The sequence below is a fragment of the Corticium candelabrum genome, chromosome 10, assembly GCF_963422355.1.
Source record: "Corticium candelabrum chromosome 10, ooCorCand1.1, whole genome shotgun sequence".
Classification (NCBI taxonomy): domain Eukaryota; kingdom Metazoa; phylum Porifera; class Homoscleromorpha; order Homosclerophorida; family Plakinidae; genus Corticium; species Corticium candelabrum.
Window position 1 is genome coordinate 2262987 of NC_085094.1, and position 11326 is coordinate 2274312.

An 11326-nucleotide genomic window follows, 5' to 3' on the forward strand; every position below is an offset into this window, starting at 1 on the left:
TAAGGTGCAGCTAGTGGAAACACGGCCCAAGCCTACTATTGAAAATGGTGTGCCCACAGATTGATATCAATTATTGCCGGCTTATGACGGAGGCATGTAGCCTCGGTTCCAGACGCTCTCCCGTACGTACTACTGCACGTGACTGGAATATGGGGTCAAATGTAGGAGGAGCGGGCTTTGAACCCCACATACCTGTCACGTGCAGTAGGACGTACGGGAAAGCGTCTGGAACGTTCTTTGTCCATGCGACTGCGAAACAGACTGGTAAAGTTCTCTATCTTAATTAATTGGTGTAGGAAGATTGTTGCATTGTATATCTAGACCACAAACTCAAGCCTCTAAGTGGGTTGGGTGGGTCGGATGGTAGTATTGAGTACAGCCAAATGTTTGTGAGGTCGTAATGCGGTAAGGCTATAGCTACCGATTTTGTGCAAGTCTAAGTAGAACAAAAACATATCCGAAGTCTGTAGGGATCGGTTGCTCCTAGAGAGCGGCCATGTACGCGCGTAGCTCGATCCAGTTTCCAATTTGTCTATTCTACGGTTGCGAGCTGTTGCTTTTCGAAGTTTTACTGTTGCGGACTGACGGCTTGGAGAACAACGTAGTTGGCGGGCCAGAATTGTAGGTTCATGGGTCGTGTTTCAGTTTCGGCCCCATTGGGCGTGTCGTGGTATTTAAAGAATGTGTTGTCTTTGTTGCAGTACTACCCAAGGCCCGGATATCCGTGCTAAGAGTATAGTCGTCCGACGTGCGACCGTATTTTTATAAATGATTTGAGTTTGATCGTTCAAACTAGTAGCTAGACCGCTGATGTTTTTACAGTTCAGTTCATGGTGTTTTTGCTTTCAGTGTCATCTACACGTGCTCTCTTAATTAAACGCCGGTATATATTGATTTATTGATTTTAGACTGGCTAAAACTTCGAGTGTTAAAAATTATTTAGCGGTTTTAGCTTGCTCGGTTCAAGTATGGGAGAAATACGTTACTTTAGTTAATTAATAACCTATGTAGAAATTTGTAATGTTTAATTGATTTTTTCTAGCTCAAGTAGATTTGCACAATGGCTGATGAAAAAGTGACATCTCAAGACTCTACTGATGAGGCTCGAAGTATATTTGGCGACGCTATGGTTACAGAACTTAGACCGCCTGATCACGTGACATCAGAAGGCATAGCTACAACTTGATGAATTTACATAATAGAGATAATTTAATTTGATTTTTTATTTTATATTCAGTTGCTGCTAGTAGCACTAGTGAGAAAACTGTGGTTGCAGCTAAACCCATTTTGCCTACAGGTGAGCATTGATTTCATCGCCACTGCACTGCATGGCTATTGCACGTCTCCTTGAAAACAAAGTATAGTGTGGATAAGTACGAATTTGAGGCCAATATTTTGCAGTGTACATTTCCTAATTTATATATATATATATATATATATATATATATATATATATATATATATATATATATATATATGTGTGTGTGTATATTCTTAGATTAGTATAGACCTGGCTTGCAAGAAAACTTTGTAAAGACGTGTAGAAATTGTAATTCACAATGCAACTTGCTAGCCCAAGGCACGAATGCGCTAGGGTTACACGCATGCAGTAATGCCTCTGTATGGAGCAACTAGCCTCGGCCTCCCAGACCCGTGTAGCGCGGATTTGAATCGTCCTCCAAGAGTCTGGGATGGTACCGCGTTTTCTCAATATATTTCAGTTGATCTAAGGACCAGCATGAGTGTTCAGTTTTATAAATGCATACCTTTCCAATTACGGCTGAAATCAACGAAGACATCTCATGGTAGTGATCTGCAATTAAAGAGTACTGTACACAAACGACGACTTGTAGTGCGCTCTTCACTCAAAAAACCTGTCGACGGCAGTAACGACACCTTAGAATCTAGCAGCAGAGCCTATCTTGCGAACCGATGCTTCGACGTCTACACTATCCAGCTGCATGCTCAACGACTTCATAATCACGTCTACTAGACCAAGTCTCGCTGTGAATTCACGGCGAACGCGGCAAGTCACATCGAGTCCGCGACGAGTCACAGCGGATGCGCGCATTGCGAATTTTCATCGCGAATTCGTGACTACGCGTGGCGACTCCAGAACTGCATGATAAGAGTATCGCTGCAACTGAGTCATTTAAATGCCACAACGATCTGAGAGTCGAGGCCGTTTACCAACTCAACGTACTAGTCCGTGTCTGAAGCTACTCCAGATCAACCAGTGAATTGTAACCACTCCACGTGTGAAGCCGAATCCAGCTCCACGTGTGAAACCTTCCCCTGCTCTACGTGTGAAGATTAGTTCCACATGTGAAACCCACAACTGCTAAAAGCATGAACACACCTAACATGCATTTGGAAACACATGCGTCAAGCTGTAGGTAATTTTCTCTGAGGTTAGCAGATGCATGTGCCAGGAGATCAACATGCCCCTCAAGTCTTTCTGGCAAATGCGCATTCACTTACCCATCACAAGCGCGTCGAGGAGATTCTATCACTGAACGGTGTGAAATTCCAGCTAGTTCTAGATGTTCGCTTTACAAACAGACGTCCGAAGAACTCGAAAAGTGGAATGAAGCAATACCCAGTAGCAAAAGGTAACTCTTCTTACAGCTAACGAGATCCCAGGAAGCGGATGGGCAGCAAATGGAATCACACGATTTCAACTCCACATTGCACGTACGATGCCAACCAATCCACGGCGGCTCTTAATTATGTCCCACTCCCAAAACAAGTGCAAAACAAGAAGGCAGCCTATCGTCAATGTCAACACGACTGCATGTCTGCGATGGGCTCTGTGTTAGCAACTCTTTCCAGCCAAACGCGACCCCCAACGACCCACTAGATACCCGACAGCTAGACGATGGAGTATGTTGGGATGGTATTCAAGAACCAGCTCCCGTGAAACAGATCGATATCGTTGAGAAGCAAACCCCAGACTCACCGTAAACGTCTGGTACAAAGGTCATCCACTTAGATTATCCATGTCTGAGTCGATCATGCACCCATGAGAATCAACCTCCTCATTGGCAAAGGACTCAAGCAACACGTACTACCTTCAACAGCCTACTCAACAATCAATTAAAGCAGGGATACTCATCGTATGTTCTGCGAATGGTACCTACACGGAAACACGCGACAAGACCTCGAAAAACACAAATCTGGCGGCCGAGGTATTGGATATTGAGCTATCCGAGTAGAGATATACCTGAGGAAGGTAAAAACAAACTTACCTTTCAGAATTACAAGAACCAAGTCTAGGCAGACTTCAATTAATTGAGTCTGTCATCAACAAGATCGAAGGACGTACATGTGATCCCAGCAAAAGCAATACCCAGAAGACAGCACATCACGAAGCTTAATTGTGATTTCTCTTACATCGTCGTACGGTGACGGACAATCTCAGCAGCCCGTCGTCTCCCGAGGACCCAATGATACTCAACACTTCCCAGAGTGTCGCGGCAAAAATTAAGAAGCCAAGATCAAAGATCAAACAAAAACCCATCGGGATGACGACACAAAAAGATTGGCTAGATCACATGAATGCAAAAGACTGGCACATCTGTGATTAAACCTCTGGTCTTAGACATCTATATAGAGATGCCATTAATTGTTTCGAATCGAACACGGGCAAACAAAAAGGAGCTGCACACAAGAAATTCTACTTCCAATCTCACATTCAATCGCAAACCCAAAAGTGAGGACACGGACATCTGCTACATCTGCAACAAGTCCCTCATCATGAAGGACTATCGGGATTGCGTCCGCGACTATTGTCACATAGCGAGACGATATCGAGGTGCAGCACAAAATGCTTGCAATCTCCAGCTCCGATTGTCGGCAACCATCCCAGTGGTCTTCCACAATCTTTGTGGACACGACAGTCATCTATTGATGCAAGCCACTAAGCTGCAAGGCAACATGTGTCAGCTGCATTCCCAACAACACGGAGAGGATATCCCATTCTCAGCTGCAATTCATCGACAGCGTTCAGTTCCTGTTAGGCTTGCTCGACAGATTGGTCAAAGTAGAGGATCTTACCACCACATGCACATAACCAAAGAATACGAACCAGACGACGCAAAGCGCAATCTACTCCTGAGAAAGAGTGTTTATCCGTAGGAGCACAGGGACGATTGTGCAATATAATATTCCACGAACCCAAAATACCATCTCGAGATGCTTTCTAAAGAAAATTGAACGATGAAGATATCACCGATGGAGGTTACGACCACGCTCAGAAGGTATGATCGACCTTTGGATGCACCGATATGAAGGCAACTTACGAACCTTTCTTAGTCATGCTTCTCGACACGACGAGTAAACATATACCAGAGATGTATCGTTGTGGCATTGAGACGTTTCATCTACCTCATTAACTAGTTATTGTCACTACAATAACTAGTTACGGTCACTATGTAACTCTATAATATAGTATGGCATTCGCACAAGTCAAAAGCGTGCAAGATCGTAAAGCGTTCATCGAGAAATTTCTCAAGAATAAGGAGATTCTCGAGAAGCGCATCATTGCCGAAAAAATCGGCAAAAGTGTTTTCAGGAAGATGTGGCTTAACCCTTGCAACGAACCAGCAAAGCAGAGTTGGACAGACAGCAAGACAAATTGATAAAATAAATTGCAAGAGGGTCAAAGGCTCTGCCAACAGCGCAGCCGGCGTCGTCAATGCTATCGCAAATCTACAACCTCTCGCAGCCATCGCGGGTGCTCCAGCGTTACCAGAGACCTTGCCAGAAGCATTGGAAGCGCAAGAGGCAGGCGCTATGTCATCGCTCGATATAGATGCAGGACTAGAACCATGCAGAGGTGTTGGAAAACTATAGACTTCCATTACCCTCCGACACAGCTGAAAGTGGACCTATCCCAAATTGATGCGTTACAGCAGTATGTATGCTAGCGGAAAATTACAATCACTTGGTCCTAGTAAGAGGTAAAACGACAGAAAGAGAAGCCTGTATTGAAAGGACTTTTAAGACCTTACAAACTTACAACAGAACTTTAAAGGGTATAAAGACCATTCTTCTAAAATAGTCCCCACTCTCACCAAGAGGAAAGGGAAGAAAGCCACCGATACAGCCAAAGGGGTAAAGGACACACCAAAGCAACCCTTCAAACTCACATCCGAATCCACCTATGGTGATCTGTACATCGATGGCATGCAACTGACAAATATAACACTCGAAGCCTACGAAGATGGCAAGAAAGGTATGTCGAGAATGCTAGACACAGACCTGTTGGAGTTGTTGACCAAACGATTCAAAACAAACAAGAAGTACAGTGGTAGAGCCCTAAAATCCTGGAACAAACTCGTCGAACTGTCTGAACTTCCCGTCAACAAACGATCCAAGAAGTATCAGGTACCCAAAATGAAATATTACAAGTCTCTAAACGAACTCTGTCGTCACTTGAAAGTTCTCATGACCAGCAAAGATACCGGTAACGAGAGCACTGCTCTGGACAATGAGATCGTCGAGATCATAGATAGGTTATTGAAAGATGGCCTTATCACCGAGGAAGACTACAGGAAGATTCACGATTATGTAGAGTAGTAGTATAGACATGGGTCATAAGCACAATCGAAACGAGGTATAGGAGAACCTGTCAGCTCTATGATGAGCTTGAAATACATATGGATGCTTATGGAATTAACATTTGTTTAGAAAGAGTGTACACAAGCTGAGTACTTGGATATATGTAAGCATATTCACAAACGAGATAAATTGTTATCTCCATGGGTGAAAAGGTTCTAGCATAAATTAGACTGCGATCGTGCGAGAGGTTAGAGTTCTGATTTTACCGTAATAAACATACACCTCTTCACCTCGACAAAGGCGTCGATTATAAATTGGCGTTGATCTTCAGCGATATGTGGTACTTGTGGTATAATATCACGACAGACAACAATTTGGCTGAGATATTACAACGGTACAAAGTGGGTTGGCGTTTCTGCACCACCGACGTGAACTTAGAAATTGAACGGTTACTAAGAAAGAACGATGAACGATGACGATGAAGACGGTATTACCATACAACCCAATTACAGTACCTTGAAGTTGTGAAGAATCCTTGCTGATGACTACAAAATGGATTTCACAGTCAAGAACGGGTTGAGAGGTACTTGGGTGGGATTCGATAAATAGCGCTTGGGAGATGGGAAAGTGTGCGATAGCGCAAGACAAGTCAACATCACCAATATCCACTCGGTATTGATACGATGCGTTCTCATATCCTCTAGCTACTTGAACGTTAGCAAGAGTGATGTCATCTAAAGCTTCTCTCCCGACGAACCACGAGGATCACTACTCTCTATCAAACCAAATGAATTGACCTATATTCGCATGTGCAAAACACAGGAAATCTCCAGCATCACCATGCCTGTCACAGATTAGGATGAAAGACCCATCGATATATATATATATATATATATATATATATATATATATATATATATATATATATATATATATATATGTATATACGATGCTGTACAAGCGCAATCAATTGTATCGTTAGAAGATCATTGGTGAATCTTTCTTGGGTAATCTGTGGGATGCTGCCAAAGGTCTCGTGAAAAACGATTTAGATAGTCGTGGACAATGACAAATCTTTACTCATCTCGGGGCCAAAAAGGTTGTGATCGCAGGCAAAGATCTAGTGTCCAAGGGTAAAGACTTGGCGATCGGCAAGGGAGGGAGTTAGTGACTAAGGGTAAAGACTTGGCGATCAGCAAAGGAAAGGAGTTGGCGATCGGCAAGGGAAAGGAGTTGACAGAGAGCTGTCGACAAGGCAATCACCAAGGCTACATCAGCCGCTGAAAAAGTCTTGTAACCCACCAGCGAGAAAGTGGAGCAAATTGCCCGTAGCCCCGTCTCTGGAACAGTATGAAAATGTGAAATTGTTGACCTTCAATCTACAGGTCAAGAAAGTCTTGCACGAGCGCGCCAAGCAACTGGTTGACGACCAGTCTCGTGCTATCTTGAGCAACGTTATTGCGCGTATTGGCAAGAGGCGGAAGACCGTGGTGGGTAATTGTGTCAAACGATTGAGGCGAATTTTTATGTAATCTATAGTAAAGTGATGGAAACGACCAAGATCGTATCACCTTACTTTCAAGTGTTTGAGAGTTCCATCGAGGACGAATAGATCACCAAGTTTGAATGCATCTTCACAGCGATGCCAGTAATATGCATGGACAAGGATGGAGAACACAAAATAGAGCCTCGAGATCTGGACGAATATTTGGCTCCTCGTAAAGCGCTGCTCGAAGTCAGAGGCAAAAAGCCTGTCAATAAGACGAACGGAAGCTCTTAACCAGCCAATAATGTCATCACAGACTCGTCAACAACGGTTGGTCGCTCTTTCGATTTATCCAATACCAAATCGACAGTCACATCGTCGAACACATCAATCAGTACTTACCACAAGCCAGCACGATCACGAACTTGGTACAATTCTCGGACGGATACGGTAGAAGCACGGCGACCAACATGTTGTGGTATCGCGGCACTGCTACCGGAGGCGTCGAGGTTAAAGAGCTCGGTGTGACAGGAGCCGCTGTACTAGCGACAGGCACCGTGGATGATGCCACAGCAGTAAATGTAGCTAACATTCGAGCTCTAGACTTTGGAAATATACTCAAATTTCAAGTACAATTTGAAATTCGCAGCCGCCAGTTGATCACGACCGGCAACGAAACTGTCACCATGTTACTACCCTTGAATACCGTCTTGGGATCTCATCGCGAAAACGACACGGTGATGTTGGGAGTGAAACACACTTACGACGATAGAAGAAATTCAACCGCAAATTACCTCCATAGTTCTACCAATGTCGCCGACGATAAATTCAAGATCGAACATTTGACCGTTTGAATGCCCAAGGTTTGACCGTCATTGCGCGTGCAAGCGGAATTGAAAGCTTTGCTCGTATCAGGTGCGCGACGTAGTCTCTACTTGAACAGATAAAAGTCTATAAAAATCAGTTCGAAGCCGCCGAATTGAGTTCTATGTGGAGAGTCACCAGCGTTCCCAGCGAGCAACTCCCTCCGCACATTTTTGTAGCATTCGTAGCTCCCAAACGGGATGGGAAACAGGATAAGAACAATCAAGTCTAGTCTTCGACTATACCTCTCAGCCATGTTTCATATATATATATATATATATATATATATATATATATATATATATATATATATTATACGCAGTGCATATATTTTTAAAAACTAACCCAAAACCAACCCAAACTCTCCACTCTACAAAAAGTCTAGAACGTCATCAGAGCAATCTACAGACAATCTCTCTAGAATTATCTTTGCATTATATAACCAGAGTTTAATTAATAGAAAGCCGTTGGTGGAAATAAGACGTGGCCTGTCTCATTGTGAGATGACTGTGGAATGTTGTTCTTCTGCAGATTGATTTTAAAATCTGGAGACTAGACGGCGACCACAAGCACACACACACACACACACACACACACACACACACACACACACACACACACACACACACATATATATATATATATGTATATATATATATATATATATGATGTGCTTTTAAGGTGTATAAAGGGCAAAAAGCATTATTTTGCCGGTATTTGAGAACTACTGACTATACTACGGTGGCGCCGGAATCGCAGCCGAAAACTGCGTTCTGGTTCATCACGCAGTTCCCGCTGTTCGAGTTTAATTAACGTTAATTTGTCGCGGTCTCTTTTCACGTTTGCGACAAATATAAGTAAGAGCACCAATGTCACACGTCGTTAAATATAATCACACAGTCGCAGTCTTGAGAAAAGTTCTTGTGCGTCTTCAATGGCGTACAGTTCAGGCAAGCCCGCCATCAACCTTTTTATCCGGACCTCTATTGAAATACCCGTCTTGAATTCCGGAAAATTCCATAGCAGAACAGCATAAAATAATTTCTGAATTTGTTGTGTCGATGGTTTTTGTTGCATTCGTTCTATTGACATTGCAGCACGTCTGTTGCCGCCAGACATTTTCAACACGTCACTATCCGGAAATGAGAGACCAATAGATGTAGCAAATGAGTATGTAACAACCGACGCTGCTGTGGCTGCTGCCGATAGTTCCAACTGTCGTACTGAAACAGTAGGTGACTCGCTTGTAGCAGGCGAACCAGTCCGCCATCCAAGAGCAGAACCAGCGTATGCAACTCCCTCATCAGGACCAGTTGCGACGAACATTGATGGGCGAGGAGCAATAAACATTACTGGCGGAATTGTCAACATTCAAGGAAACGTCAACGTTGGTGTTAGCACCACAAATTCAAGTAAACATTCTTAATTTTCCCATGGCTCGATCCATAGCCGCCATTTCATTTTGTTTTTATTTTAATAATTATTAATTTTTAAATTCTTATTTGTCTGAATGTGTGTGTGTGCGTGCGTGCGCGCGCGTGTGTGTTTAGCGTCGGACAGGAATGTAATGGTTTGGCTGTGCCCTAACAGGTAGTTTTGTAGTAGTGTCAACTGCTAAGAATGTACTATGGGATAACAATTTATCTCTCAAATAACGCTGAATATTTCAGATAACTGGTCGATGTTAACTCTCCTGGTGTGCAAACAGGTGCCCCTGGGCATCCGAAGCTGCTCATGCACACTCATAGTGAGTCATACATGTACACTGAACAACAATTTCACATACCCGCAACTTTAACTGCACTCTATAAGGTAATAATAAGAAAGCTGATTTACCGTATAAGGTTACTAACTTAACATTACACCTTGTTGCTCATGCGCATGATTGTTTACAGTGCATACTTGTTCACGAGGGCATCCGAGGCACGCCGGGTTTGGCTAACAGACGCATTTGGATAACTGGCATTCAGATAACTGACATGCGACAGTACTGAGATACCAAGACAGCAGTTTTCAGTGTTCACCAACACACAAACAAGCACTGTATGTGCGTTGATTCAGTCAACACTATCTCTAAGTAAGGGCAATGGCATTTTTCCACGCTAAACCAAAATGAATCGCGATTGTGGTGATTGTAATCCAATCGAGATAGCGAGCGACCACACTGCACTTTAAAAATGATACCTCCACCTCTGTTTTGCTAGCACGTGACTAATGACTGATGTGTACGTGTGGTGTGGGTTCTTTGTTTGTGGAAAGCGTTAATACAGCAATGAAAAGTGAGTGAGAACAGACATGTTTGAGGAGAGTTAGATGTTCCGACTACACTAGCGTAGCATATGTGAAAGTAGCGCCCACTATTTAATTTTAATTGGATTCAACCAATCGTAATCCGATGTGGATTGAATACACCTCTCGATGTGAATTGGATTTATCGCGATCGGATCGCAATCCAGTGGCCAGTGTGGACAGGGTTTTAAGACTAAATTTTGATAATTTCTGGAAAATTTATACTCAATAAAAAATGGTGTAGCGATACTAATAAATGCAAGTAAATCCATGTCCATCGTTAGTCTCGCGCAGCTAGCTCCTCCTCCTTTTTATCTTCTAAGTCAAAAAGGGGGAGAGGCTGGCTGCACGAGACTAGTCCAATCGTTGAGCTCAATCGGCTGATCAGTGCAGTGTACTTTTTATATAATCTGAATGAATCATTCTACTGATAATGTACTGGTCAAGTTGATTGGCTGTCAGATAGAACAAAGCTGTGCATACATTGCGTATTTCTCTTGATATCAAGGAGGCATTTGAGATATGGTTTTGTTAGTATGCCACGTGGTAGTAGGTCTTTCTTAATACGTGGATGTCATTGCTGCAGCATAGATTATTAGCATGATGACCACTTGCGGTTCAGGGACTTGTGCTGAGGCTCCTGCTCATTCCATTACAACAAAGAAAGGACTCACCAGGTGTCATCATGCACATGTGGGTTCAGTTGATGTTGTACTGATGATACAAGCCTTCGTACCTCTGCATTAGGAGAACTCTCTAATTAAAAATATCAAACTATTTCATCTCTTATAATGATATGAACTATCCTAAACAAAGGTTATGGTCACTCGAAGTGTGTGAATTGGTTTATGATCAGTGATGGCCCATGAAATTGTAATGGTCAAATACCTGTCAGTTGTCATTAAGTTGTCAGAAACCTCCAGCTCAAGCATTAGTCAGCAATTTACCATCATGGGTCTGATCACGAGGCATGTATTCATTCTTTAATTAGGCAACTGTGACAACTCAATAATCTTGTTAACTCAAAAAACTCAGTCAATCAACTACCGGCAAAACCACATGGCAAAATCACATGTCCCGTATAACCCAACTCCACAACATCCTCCACGAACAAATTAAAGAAAA

The 11326-nt window shown here is 43.0% G+C and overlaps 1 protein-coding gene across 1 annotated transcript; it reads left to right on the forward strand.

Annotated features, from left to right (window-relative positions):
- The first annotated feature begins 225 nt into the window (after positions 1-225).
- LOC134186136 (uncharacterized) lies at positions 226-9634 on the forward strand. Its single transcript, XM_062654054.1, has 4 exons — positions 226-264; positions 1043-1169; positions 1238-1297; positions 9010-9634. The coding sequence occupies exons 2-4, from the start codon at positions 1061-1063 to the stop codon at positions 9336-9338; spliced, it is 498 nt and encodes a 165-aa protein (XP_062510038.1). The 5' UTR covers positions 226-264; positions 1043-1060; the 3' UTR covers positions 9339-9634.
- Positions 9635-11326: the final 1692 nt, after the last annotated feature.